We start from the raw sequence: 13,732 nt of genomic DNA, 5'->3' as shown, positions 1-13,732 counted from the left end.
CTCGAGCAGAGGCTCTGCCTGTAGGCAGTGGAAGAGCCTCAAAGGGCTCCTAATGGGGGCTTGCTGCCCACTGCCTTGGGGACCTGGCTAGTGCTGATGGCGTGTCCAATGTCACCATTGTTGACCAGGTTTCAGGCTTACTTTTCTTACATGGGGTTCTGTATATGTAAAATTAAAATTAGTGGGCTTGAAAGTTGTGTTGGATTGCATGTTGCTGCGTTCGTTTGTGGGTTGTTTTTTTTTTTTGTTGGTGTGTTTGTTGGGGTTTTTTTGTAATCCACCTTTAAAGACTTTTGTGTTCTTGCCTGAAGGTGAGGCAGGGCCAGCTGCAGAGGCGTAGCGACTTAAAAGCACCCGGTGCATGTTTTAGACAGCACTTGGATGTTTGCTGCTGGAGTGGTGTGCTCAGCCCAGGGACTTGTTTGAATCTCTCCCATGTGCTTTTTAAGGCAAATCTGCACTTTCATGGGCAGGTATTGTTCTAGTGTTACTGGAATTGTGTTATTCATCTAGTGAAAAGTAAGTGCTAGTGCTTTTTTGGTTTATGTTTGGAGTGGGATTTTTGGATTTTATTTGAGACTGAAACTTTATTAACTTCATACTTGTCTTTAAATTCATAATATTTTGGAAAAGGATTGGGACTTTAGGTGGCTGGAGTTTAGTTTGTTGTTAATTGAAATTTGTTAGACTTCTATGTATGCAGTCAATGATCCTTAACAGCAACTCTTATACTGTTGATTGCAGGAACATAGAGAAGTTGCCAGACAGTTGTTTTTATTTTGCATTTCCTTGACTATTAGATGGGAATCTAGCCCATAAGATGGACATAGCCATTATGAGTAAGTACATAAAGTATTCATTGTTTAGATCGTTCAGGAGCTCTGTGGCTTATCTTTGATGTAATTATACAACTTGATTTAATCCTTATCCACTCAAGTGTCTAACTAAAGAAAACCTTCCGAGGAGTCAGACAGGCACTGTTTTTTAATTCTTGTTGCTTCTTCCCTCTCCTCCTTACATGCAACTTCTTGTTGTTGCTGTCTGGAAAGTAAACAGACTCACAGCTGTCCCCTTCCCTTCTCCTGCTTTGCCCAACAGCGGAAGGCTACGCTGCGTTTCAAGAGGACAGTTCTGGTGACGAAGCTGAAAGTCCTTCCAAGTTGAAGCGCTCCAAGGGAATACATGTCTTCAAGAAACCCAGCTTTTCCAAAAAGAAGGAGAAGGATTTTAAAATAAAAGAGAAACCCAAAGATGAAAAACACAAGGAAGAAAAACATAAGGAAGACAAACACAAAGAGAAAAAGTCAAAAGACTTAACTGCAGCAGATGTTGTAAAACAGTGGAAAGAGAAGAAGAAAAAGAAAAAGCCAATTCAAGAGACAGAGATACCTCAAGTGGATGTTCCAAGTCACAGACCCGTGTTTGGCATTCCTTTGTCTGACGCAGTAGACAGGACCATGATGTACGATGGCATCCGCCTGCCAGCAGTTTTCCGTGAATGTATAGATTACGTAGAGAAGTATGGCATGAAATGTGAAGGCATCTACAGAGTTTCAGGTACTCTGGGCACACTGACATCCAGGTTCCTAAGGTCTTTACTTGCAAATTTCTTATTATTTTATCACTTCCAACATCTAGGCACACTGTTTATAGCTCCATTAATTATCCAGAAGGTAATCAGGTTAGCCAAAGTTTAGCAGACTTGTAGGTCTGAAGTACCAGAAAAAATTGGTAATGTGGTGGTACTACTTAATGCCAGTAAAAACACACCTATTTTGGCTTTTGTCATGGGATGGTAGCAATGAATAACATGTGTTAGTATATTGTATTTTTTCTTCTGCTTTAGAAATATAATGGTAGCTGATAGCAAAAGCAAAGATGAGCTATAACCATTTCATTGCTTATGCTTCCCACTAAGTTGCTTTTTCCATTTAGTCCCATTGTATATTTTTTTCTTGAAAACTTCTTTTCTCTCAGCAAATTTGCTTATAAGCAGAAAATGCAAGTTTCACTAAGGTTAGCAACAGCAGCTAATTAAGTGTGGTAGTTGTGTAACACCAGCTTACATAAGTGAAACCTCAGTTTAAGTCACATTGGACAAAACAGTCCCTTTATTTGTGAGCTGCACCAGAAATGCAGCTCCTGTAAGTACTTCTGTGGCTACATTGGAAGGGACCAAGAACAAGCAAGGAAAGGAATTTCAGGAAAAGCATGTTCAATCAAGTTACCCTTCACTGTAAACCAGTAATGAAATGATTTTAAAGGCTTCACTAGCTATCTTCTTGCTGTCCATCTGCATGGTGTTTGGTGGGCATGCAGAAATACTGCAGCACCTTAAGCAGTTGCTAGTGACACATTTTGGTTGCTTGATTTTTTTACACACGATGTGTTGGGGGTTTTCACAGGTGTGTTTTCCTTAATTTCTGCTGTGTTCTTTGTACATGTTCTCCAGTGCAACAGCTCCCTCTTGTGCGTGTAGCATTGTTTAAATTGAGAGCTCAGAGAGAGCATTGCCGTGCCTTAGTGGCCTGCAGCTGTTGTGATGGCTCATTTTGGCCGTGAAACTGAGCATGTTTTCCTGGCATTTTCCAGGGGCTGAGTGTGCCCAGTTGTGCTCACTGAGTATGAGCCAAGCCAGGGTTGTGCACCAAGTTGGTGTAACTCGAGTGGGTGTTTGAGCTGCAAGAATGAAATTTCCCCAAGCTTAGGAAGATCGGAATGTCACTGAGTTATACAAACACCTTGTAGAAGATCTTGGCTGGGTTGAATAATTGTGAACACACTTTTAATCATGTGGTGCCTCAAATCAAGGATCCTGTGTGAGATTCCTCTGCTGAGGAGGGCCAGCTGGAAATGTGGAAACTAAAAAGTGTGGGGTTTGTTTTGACAAAGGAAAGCTGCTATAGGTAGAGCTTGTTACACAGCATCTGAACTAAAAACATATTTGCTGCCTGGGTTAGGGATGGGTAATTGAACAGCCAGAAAGAAGCTTAATGCAAATACACAATTGATCTCGAGTTCCCCAGCCTTTCCTCACCCTATTTTGTGTTCCTTGATGAAAAGGAATGCTGGTACCTGTTCTGATTCAGAGCTCTGTCAGTGCTTTGGTTTTGCTTCATAGGAGTAGTCAGTGCTTTTAGAACCAGTGACCATGTAATTTTGAGTCACGATTTTCACTTTGTTACATGTGCATAACTTTTAGAAGGTGCTTCTCAATTATCTGAAATTGTAAGGAGAGGTGAAATAAAGGCATCTCCAAAACCAAAAGTTTAAATATAACTGTTAGACATTTACAGTCAAATTTTCTCTTAATTCTTGATCTAACTATTTCAAGGAATAAAATCAAAAGTTGACGAGCTGAAGGCAGCCTATGATCGCGAGGAATCTCCAAACCTGGAGGAATATGAGCCCAACACAGTCGCCAGCTTGCTCAAACAGTACCTACGGGAACTGCCCGAAAATCTGCTTACCAAAGAGCTCATGCCCCGCTTTGAAGATGCTTGTGGAAAGAGCACAGAAGCTGAGAAAGTTCAGGAGTGCCAGAAGCTGCTCAAAGAGCTGCCAGAGTGTAACCATCTCCTGATTTCATGGCTGATTGTGCATATGGACCATGTTATTGCAAAGGAACTAGAAACAAAAATGAACATCCAGAATATTTCTATAGTGCTCAGCCCTACTGTTCAGGTACGTGCTCCACACTGCAAGGCTTAGAGCAGAACTGCAGCCCAAGAAAGATTTCTTTGTAGGAATTCTTTTGCAGGTGGGAATTGGGTATTGTCTGATACAGTGTAGCTAATTTACAGCTCCTCTTTATGCCTCAGGAACCTGAAATGCTGGGAAAGGGGGAACAAAAGACTTTCTGCATGTGGGCTTGCATACTGTGGGTCTGATATTTGGGTTATTATCAGAGTATTACAAAGACTGCTGTCTTTCAATTCTGTTATGAGAAGTCATTTAATGTTGATTTTGCTCAGTAATTCATACAGCTACACAATTTCTGTGTGGTTTTGATTCAGCGATAGTTTAGTTAAGATATTGTTGCTTAATTTTAATATGAACCCTGTCCTGCACGTAGATCTTCCTGATGCAGTAGTGACTTAGTTAAAATGGCTTTGTTGTCTGCAGCCAAATGGCTGGGGAATAACAACTGACTTGGTTTTCCAGTAAGATTTTGTGGTTTCTGGATTGCTTGATTCCTTAATAGACATCTTGGAAATATTTCATTAAACACAGCTCAGAATTAGTCCTGTGCATGATGAAAATGTGGCATTACTGGGTGTGGATCTTCTAGAGCAAACACCACAAGTTAGAAAAGCCTGACTTTATAATTAGAGTCCAGGTGGAGGCCCAATAGCAGAAGGGCCAGCTGTTATTCCAGGCTTTTTTGCTATGCCAGAAACCTCTCTAGCTAGGAAAAGAAGTTACAATTAGGGTAAAACAATGCAGGCCCAATCATGTTTTGTTGGTAACTAGATCTTAGCAATTGAAGTGCAGGTAATGACACAACTCTAATATTTGTTTCAGGATAATTTTTTAAATGTCAGTGGAAGATAAAGTATCAAAATAAATATACTTGCTTCTGTCTCAGGTTAAAACAAGGAATATAGTGAAAGATACTTGCATACTACTTTTTTCTACTATATTAAGTCATCAGAGAGAGAAGCTGTAAGAATACTTAGAGGTTGGGGGAAGAGAGAGCAGGTGTAGCCAGCCGTCAGGTATAACACAGTAGGGTTGATGTTCCCTCTTGCTATCTGTCTTTACGTGAGTACAAAGAGATTGAATGCATTTCTGTGTCTATCAGTGATGGAAATAATTCTGGTTGTTTAAGAGATGTGAAGATGCTGAGTTTAGTATGAAAGTGTCTCAGATGCACAGGTAAGAGAAACAGTGAAGTGATCCCTTGAGGCCAACACCGCATTGTTGAATGTAAAGATACTTTTCAATCCAGATTTTAATCTCAAGACAGACTGACATGACTGTGGCTCACAGAAAGGTTTACTAAAGGCTGCTGTTTCTGGAGGACACTGTGCTTTGCAGATAAAGATGATGAGAATAAATCATCTTAACCAATATCCCCCTGTCCTTTTCAGATCAGCAATCGGGTCCTGTACGTGTTTTTTACACATGTTCAAGAGTTCTTTGGAAATGTGACCCTCAAGCAGGTGACAAAACCTCTTCGCTGGTCAAATATGGCAACAATGCCAGCACTTCCAGAAACACAAGAGAGCATCAAAGAAGAAATCAGGCGACAGGTTGGCAATTACCTGAGTGTTTTTCTGTTTATCTTTGCCCTGGATTTTATACATTCAGTAGAAAATTCTCCTAAGTTTGTAACACGTGCTTTAAGTCCATCACAATTATCCTATTGGTGAGACCACTGGGAAGAGCTTGATGATTTCCTTTCCTTTTTCATGTGTGGAAAGTTGTTATGGTCTTGTGATGCTCATAGCTGTGTCATCCATGGAGTGCTTTGCTATGCAGGTCAGTACTTTGGTTGTGGGAGGAGGGTCAGGAGAGCCCATTAGGGAGGGTGGTTTCTTTAGTACTGCTCTTCAGCTGGCTCTGGATCCATGCTGGGTTTGTGTTAACACTTGTTCATGGACATGTCAAGGTTTGAAACCAGAACTCCCAGGCCATTGCCACAAAGCAAGAAACATCTTCCTTTTCAATCTGCTCTGGTACAATATATTTAAAGATGATTTCTTTGGCAATCTTTCTAGGAGTTCCTTCTGAACTGTTTACACAGAGACTTGCAGGCAGGGATAAAAGACTTATCCAAAGAAGAGAGACTCTGGGAGGTGCAGAGAATCTTAACAGCTCTTAAAAGGAAACTAAGAGAAGCTAAGAGACAGGTGGGTAACTTTCCTGTTTATTGGCCAGACAGCTAAATCATGGATCCTAATCCATAACAGTGCAGAGACACATAGTCAGATCAAAACACCTTTCAGTCTTCTTTGCTGCAGATTTTCTCATTTTAACTTTACATGCCTGATGAGCAATTGTGTTTTCTGCTTAGCTGGCTCTCACAGGGACAGGGAGATCTTCACAGCTGTTCACGAAAAATGTGTGTGTGATGAAAACCTTAATGTTTGCTAGGGCACATGCTCATTGCATTGAGTCCTAGAGTACCAAGAGGAATTACTGGAAGACTTGAGGTTAACAAATCTGAGAAGTGTTTTTTAAACTATTTTATGTCCCACAGATGGGACAGACCATGCTCAAAATTTGGAAGACAACTGTGATGGTGGTTCTAAATTTGGAAAATAAAGCATTAAAAAAATATTTTTTAGAGCAAATACACTGCCCAGGGAAGCTGTCCTTTTAAATGTTGTTTTCTTTCTCTGGCAGGAGTGTGAAACAAAGATTGCACAAGAAATTGCTAGCCTTTCAAAGGAGGATGTCTCCAAAGAAGAAATGAATGAGAATGAAGAAGTTATAAATATTCTGCTTGCACAGGTAGCTGGCAGGCACTTACCTGTTTGCCTGGTAATGGTATTTTATATTTCAGATCTATTAAACACTCCTTTGTCCCTTGTGATGCAGAGGGGACATTGCAGGCTCAGAGGGGTCTCTGTGTCCACAAGGCTTTGTTTTAATGGCCAGTGAAGCAGGGAAGGAATGCTGACTGCAGGAGTGAGCCCAGAGCTTAACAGCAGAAAGGAGACACTGTGAAAGAAAAAAAAGTGGCCCTTGTTGTTCATGTACATAGAAAGCACCACTTCCCAATGTAGCCAGGTTCAGTACTGTTAACTGCTTTCCTGCTGATCAAAGGAAATAAGGCAACTCTTTTGGCTTTTTTGCCTCCTGTTGCTTCCCCCAGTAGCTTTGAAAATGAATATAAGGAGGAAAGTACAGAGGGGAGAAGATCAAAGACACGTAATTCAGTTTTTCTAGTTATTTTACTGGTTGGCCAGAGCTTTCCCCTGTGATTTAAGGAAAGGCAGCCAAACATACCAGGATTTGGTGTGTCATCTCCACAACTATTCAGTATAGTGATTATCTTGAGGATTTAGAACAGACATTGTTGGGTTTGAACTTTTTATTTGCTTTGAGGTCTTGATGGATCAAAGTTCAAAGCAGACATGCTAACCACTGCCACCGAAAGTATTTCAGAGAACAGCATCATCTCATACTTATTGTATGTTCCTGTAGGAAATAAAGTCAAGTCTTTAAGTGAACTAACTGATCATTGCAGGAGAATGAGATTTTAACAGAACAAGAAGAGCTGCTGGCCATGGAGCAGTTTCTGCGGAGACAGATCGCCTCCGAGAAGGAAGAAATAGATCGGCTCCGAGCAGAAATAGCTGAAATACAAAGGTAAAGGGGACAGCTCACAGCAGAGCCCAGCCAGGATAGCATGCTGGGATTAAAAATGCATAAATGCTTTGCTGAAAGAATACTCCAAACCACACTTAAAAGCTCACCCAGTGAACATCACAGTTGAAAGCCACTTGTTTTTATTGAAGTCTTGACAAATTTGAATCTTGCAGGATATTTTCTATTGTTTTAACAATGGAATTATGATGTAAAGGAAACTTGACCCTGTGCACTAAAAAAATCCCCCTATAAAATCACCGCTTTTTTTTTTTTTGTAATTAAGCTTTGAAATGGAAGTCTGATTTTGCTCTTTAAACCACTGGCAGATGATTGAGGGGATGAAAGTTAAGTCTCTTGTGTTGCCACAGTTCTGGCAGACTCAAGGAAGCATTTAAAGTGGAATTTGCCCTTGCTCTTTCAGTCGCCAGCAGCACGGCCGCAGCGAAACCGAGGAATACTCTTCCGAGAGTGAAAGTGAGAGTGAAGATGAGGAGGAGCTGCAGGTCATCCTGGAGGATCTGCAGAGACAGAACGAGGAACTGGAGGTAGGATTTGGTTCTTAGCATTCACTGGTTCTCTCCTGTGGTGCTCATGTGATTGCACAGGTGCAAACTGGTTGTGTGCATCAGTTTTGCCCAGGCTTGTGAGCCACACGCAGCTTTTAAATTACTGCTGTGTGCGAGTCCCTGTTGCTGCCTGGGCCAGCAGTGCTAAACACCCCTGAGCTACTGTGTGTCAGAGGAACATATTGTCATTCCCTGGCATTTGTTTCCCTTCCTTAAAAGATCAAGAACAATCACCTGAACCAAGCGATTCACGAAGAGCGCGAGGCCATCATCGAGCTGCGGGTGCAGCTCCGCCTGCTGCAGCGCGCAAAATCCGAGCAGCAGGGCCAGGAGGAAGAGGAGCCGGAAAAGCGCGGGGGCGTTTCTCAGCAGCAGAGAGACACTGTCCTGGAGACAAAAGCAGCCAAAGAGCAGCCAAAAGCAAGCAAGGAGCAGCAAGTCAAGCCATCCCCAAGTAAAGACAGGAAAGAAACTCCCATTTGATCTGGCTCCTTGGCTATGCACGAAATCAACCGAACTGTGCAAATTACTGTAATTTGAGTCAAACTGCACAAATTATTGGTGGCTGTGTACATTCTGTAAAGAAACTTTTCTTTTAAGCCCTGGAGACTTTTGTCTCTAATACTTGTGGCTTCTACTCATCAGACTCAGGTGAGTTTGGAGAGGCCAGAAGAGTTTTCCAGTTAGTATCAGATTATTTCAAGACTGGTTTCCTTCAGGTGATTCAAAATAATTCAGTAACAGTTTTATTTCAAACCAAAATCATTATTTACATTCACTGGAGCAGAATTGGAAGATCTCCTTTTCAGTAAAACAAAACCCACCCACACTTACTAATGATTTGCCTTGTGGATCTGTTCATCCTCATTCACCATTATCTCTGCTTATTAACCTAGTCACTTCTTGCTTGTGCCTTTGATACCTTTCTGATGCAGATTATATACAAGGGAGCTTTAAATTTATTCTGGGTTGGCTGAAACGGTGGGAGACTGTGGGGTATCATGTTTACCTAACATGCCCTTAAGCTTCATTTCTGTTCTGAGATGTACTGAATAAGTGTAAAAACTTGAGAGATGTTATTTATGTCCCCAAATGATGGAAATGTCCATGTCCTTTAGCAGTGTAGGTAACTCACTGACTCATCATTAACCACCCTCATCACTCCTGTTTGAGACAGGCCCTGTTCACACTGCTGCCGTGTAGCCAAGCGCTTTGTCTTCATCCATTTTAAATGTTTCCATCTCTTGGAAAAAGCCACTGCTTGTAGGCAGGGATGGGAGGGGTCATGTCTTTAGGACGTATCTGCCTGACCAAGCAATACAGCATTGCCCCTGCACAAATGCCAGGCACTTGGGATTCCAAAGGAGCCCGCAGAGCCACACCAACGGGAGGCACCGGGGGTTCAGCAATAGCCTCCTTTTGTTGGTGTTTAACAAATCAACCACCACTACCCGGGACTTGGTTTGGGTTTGGCTGTTTTTAATGCTTCTGCCCTTCAAAATCCTCCACCCACACTGGCATTTAAGGGCCCTTTAATGTTTTGGATACGCTCATTGGACTCAGCCCTCAATCCATAGATAGACAGAAACTCCACAGAGTGCATATAGGCTATCTTATTTTTTAATCTGGATATTTATTTTCAGCACCTGTTGGATGTGGTTGTATTCTTTATCTATTGCACTGTTGTGAATCATTGGCCATGATTTGATTTTTGTACAAATAATGCTTTGATATGTTATAGAAAAAACAGCATAGTATTTTTTTAAAATTTGGAAAAAAGTTTATAAACACAGAAAATGTGATCAGATTACAAATGTAAACTAAAGCATTCTCCCTTGCCTTCGTTACATACATTTTATATTTGCTGGCAATATTTAAACTTTTTGTTTGTTTGTTTAATTCACACTAATTCCTATTGAATTGTCATGGATTTTTCTAATGTTCTTCAGACAAATCTCTTAATATTGGTTAACTTTTATTTTGTTAGGATTGTATTTATCAAGCAAATAAATTCAACAGCCATTTGAAAGTAGTTTCTCCTTCATCTACTTCATAATGCAGATCACAGTTATTCTTCTCAGGTGGGTGCCTGCAGCTGAGAAGTTTCTATGAAAAATTACTCAAAGTAAGGTCTGAAACAGGTGGAGCTGTTGCTCCTGCAGCAGCACAGCTCCTGTAAGCAGAAACTTGGTGTCAAACCACCTGAGAGATGTTTGAATTGTTCTGTGCCTCAGCACAGGTGAGGCTGGGGCTGCGCTCCTGCTCCTCCTCTGCCGGGGGACCTGGCTACCCCAAGCACGGAAGCAGCTTCCTCATCCCAATGCCTGCTGTGAAAAAGCCACAGAGCAGCAGCCATTGGAAAGCCTGCACGTGGCAGTTGTGAATCATTAGCCAAAAAAAGCCAAAGCTAATTTCAAATAAAGTGGAAAGTAACTGCAGCACAATAATCTGAGTGTGCTGTTCAAATCACATAATGTATTTCTCAATCCCAAGGGCCATAGAAAAATACCTGAGCAGCCTGGGCACCTGTGTGAAGCACATACACATCCTAAAGGACCAGGTTATATAAATCAAAGTGTCATTTGAGCTGACTTAAAATAAGCCTCTAAGACCTAACACCTTATAGAGCCTGTGTCTGCCAAGTGCAGCAGCAGCATCTCTGTCAAACCCTTTGGACAAAATACCAGACTGATTTACATTTACTGAAAAGAGGCAGGAACAAGCTCACAACATTAATTCTGCTGTTCTGGACTTAACATTTGTGAGTGATTGGCCTTTGGCTCCCTTCTTCAAATCTGAGCACTTCCACTAGAGGTGGCCCCAGGTGATAGGATGGGTGACAATGACACACCTGGCTTGTTCTGACACCCCTTTCCAACACAGGCCTGGAACAGATCGGTCACATCCAACAGTCCCAAGCCCAAGGGATCAGGAAGCACCATATGAACAAATCATTGGGATTCCTGTGCCAGTGAGGCAGGACACAAAGAGGGGGGTTGCCCACAGGTTACTGAAATCACAACAGCTTTTATACCCATTGAAATACTGCAGCTGTACTTGGAACAGCCTTAGACATCTGGCACACCAAGCAGGATTTTTCCCTCCCTCTTTTTACCTGAAAAGCAGCAGCCTGAAGTGAACTGGTATTGTCTGAACAGCTAAGAAGAACTGGGGTTGTTTTATTATTTTTTTTTTCTGAAAGATAAAAAAAAAAATAAAATGCTAGATGGGCCTCCAGAAATTCATTGTCCTTTACCATGGACATAAAGGACTCCTGTACAGAAGGTTTCCACCTCTATTCACTGTTCCTACACTAGCACTGGGGGGACTTTTATTTCTCTGTCCCCTCAGATTGATGAGTTAAGTAGCAATTTTTAAAATCTATGTACTGAAGCCAAGAATTTGATACCTGACCATGTAAAGCTAATTTCTTTCAATTAAAAAAAAATAGATAACAATTAAAACCTCAACCTGAACCTCTGCCAAAGAGGTCTGACCAAGCTTCATCTGTCAAGGTTTCCATTTCTCAGCAAGCAGCTCTTACTCCCAATGCTTCATCTGCACAGGGAAAAATGCCTCGTCCAGACCCATATAACATGGCTTATATCCAACAGCACAAGTTCTCCACTGTGTTCTTTAAAACACACTCCAGCAGCAGAAGCCACAGCACCGTGCCCTGCGCCAGAGCACGGCTGTCTGTCCTTCCTGTCCCTCGGAGGAAGCCCTGGGCTGCTGCCCCACCCTCTCCCAGAGGTGGAGAGCCACAGAACCTGTCAGGACAGGCCCCTCCCGGCGCACTCTGCATTGCCACTGTCACTGCTGACACAAAGGACTTGCTGCCACGTTTCCTCTGGAGTTTCTTGTGTTGCTGCCTTAACAGCCTGAGCTGGAAGCTTTGCCAAAGGATAACACTGCACAAACATATGATTCTAAACCAGACAGCCCCACTCCCACAGCCTGGAAAAATTCCCCATCCGAACCACGAGAGTTCTCAGACCAACTCTGCAAACTGGGCTGCTCTGCATGGACTTTTCCCCTTCCCAAATTCCTCTTGTCTCTGAACCCCCTGGTCCAGGAGAAGAACCACAGCTGGTCCTTGGAGGGGGAAGGGAGCCTTGAGCACAGCCATAGCCTTGTTCATCTACAACGCCGCAGATCACCATGGCAGTCTGCAATCCCAGCATTTTGTATTTGAGAGATGGGAATACTGCATCCCACATTTCTGCACCAATGAACACCACTTGCTGCCACACAGGGGATGTGCCTGGGAGTCCCAATGAGCTCCTGCTGCTGCACACTCCCACTACTGAGAGTCACTGCCTGGGCTTATCCCAGTGCAGGTCCCTGAGGGAGATGGGGGCAGGACATTTCTGCTGACAGCACTGCCTACAGGAAACAGTGTCAGGCACAAAGATCCAGGAGGTGACTGGAAAAAACTTAAAAAAACCCAAAACCCTCAGCCAAGAGACCAGAAGAAACCATGAGATCAATGACCAGTACAAGAGAAATGGCCTGGCCCCATTTGTGCCTTGTCAGTACCTTACTCAAATGGAGTTTATTTGGGTTTTTCTTACACCGCAAACCCAGACTGACTGAAAAATAAATTAAATTCCTTTTGATGTTCAAACAGTGCATGTCTCCTCCTCTCAGCCTTGCTAAAAAACATGCAGAGAAGTGTGCTCAGTACCTTCACTTGTCACAGTCACAATCCCAAAGCACCTGCAGGTAATCCCTTTAAGCATTTCCCACACAGAGACGTTATTATATGTCTGCAGAAATAGGTCACAGAATTTCAAGCAGACAATGATCAGAGAGCTGTAAGATGTTTAAACATTTGGTTATTTATCTCTGCTAAGTGACAGAGTATTCTAATCAACCTCAACAGCAACTGAACCCTAAAATAATCCTATTAATTTGGGCTCTTTATTTATTTTTCTGATCTAAACAGAATGTTAATTAAAACTAACAGGCAGAATCTGAAGGCACTCGGGCAGAGGGAGAAGATCATGCAAAATGAGGTTTTCTGTCATACTTTCATATTTTAAGGCAGTCTCTCAGTACTCTGCACATACAGAAATGATTGATCACTTGAAATATCTTTTCCATGCTGGCACAGACAGGGAGACAAACCCTTCCCATCAGTATCAGGAAGGACAGAGTAAGTGGAATACAGAACCAGCTTCTGCCCACCTGCCTGCCTCAGACTCCTCTTCTTATCCTTCCTGAAACCAGGTCAGAAAACGTGAGGTGCACACCAGCTTCCCCAGCAAAAGACAAGGGACCAACAGGAGCCTTTGCCAGCAGGAGGGAACTCAATCAGAGAGTGCCAGAGCCATGGGACAGACTCTGCCCTCCTGCCCCTCCACTCCCAATTCCAACCAGCCACCTCTGCAGCCTGACTGCTGGCAGTACAGGGACAAGGGGCCGAGCACTAACAAGGCTCTAACAAGTGCCCTGCTGTTCTGTTGTCCTAATGAACCCACGGGGCCAGGAGCTTGTGCAGCAGCCATCTGGGACATTCAGAGCAGGAAAAAAACAATTTCCAAGCCTTGCTCATGTCTTGGTTATAAACACCCCCCCCAACAGAGTTGCAGACATTTACCGGTTTTATTGGCATGAAATCTGCAGGCAAGTGTGGTGAGGAAATGGCCATACCAAATCCTGATGGGTCCCTGGGGGAGAAACAACTGAAGGGAGAGAAGCTGCTGTGAAAAACAGCAAGTGGGAGTAAGGCAGCACTGCAAGCAGGACATGGGAATAAAAGGAGTTTCCTGTGAAGAATTCTCAGGAAGAAGATGCAAGATGAGTGACCTAAAAGATTAAATGGCAAACAATGAAAATTGCTG

The 13,732-nt window shown here is 42.7% G+C and overlaps 1 protein-coding gene across 1 annotated transcript in view; it reads left to right on the top strand.

The window, feature by feature from the left end:
- Positions 1 to 9,915, top strand: part of RALBP1 (ralA binding protein 1) — a 32,883-nt gene extending 22,968 nt beyond the window's left edge. Inside the window, exons 3-10 of the mRNA XM_066561645.1 lie at positions 1,099 to 1,557; positions 3,335 to 3,684; positions 5,094 to 5,255; positions 5,724 to 5,855; positions 6,352 to 6,459; positions 7,199 to 7,320; positions 7,742 to 7,865; positions 8,106 to 9,915. Of these exons, the coding sequence (XP_066417742.1) occupies positions 1,099 to 1,557; positions 3,335 to 3,684; positions 5,094 to 5,255; positions 5,724 to 5,855; positions 6,352 to 6,459; positions 7,199 to 7,320; positions 7,742 to 7,865; positions 8,106 to 8,369 (1,721 nt within the window). The 3' untranslated portion in view covers positions 8,370 to 9,915. The remainder of the gene's footprint in view (positions 1 to 1,098; positions 1,558 to 3,334; positions 3,685 to 5,093; positions 5,256 to 5,723; positions 5,856 to 6,351; positions 6,460 to 7,198; positions 7,321 to 7,741; positions 7,866 to 8,105) is intronic.
- Positions 9,916 to 13,732: the final 3,817 nt, after the last annotated feature.

The sequence above is a fragment of the Molothrus aeneus genome, chromosome 1 (assembly GCF_037042795.1).
Source record: "Molothrus aeneus isolate 106 chromosome 1, BPBGC_Maene_1.0, whole genome shotgun sequence".
Classification (NCBI taxonomy): Eukaryota; Metazoa; Chordata; class Aves; order Passeriformes; family Icteridae; genus Molothrus; species Molothrus aeneus.
The sequence above is the reverse complement of the archived record's forward strand: the minus strand, read 5'-3'. Positions and strand labels throughout refer to the sequence as shown.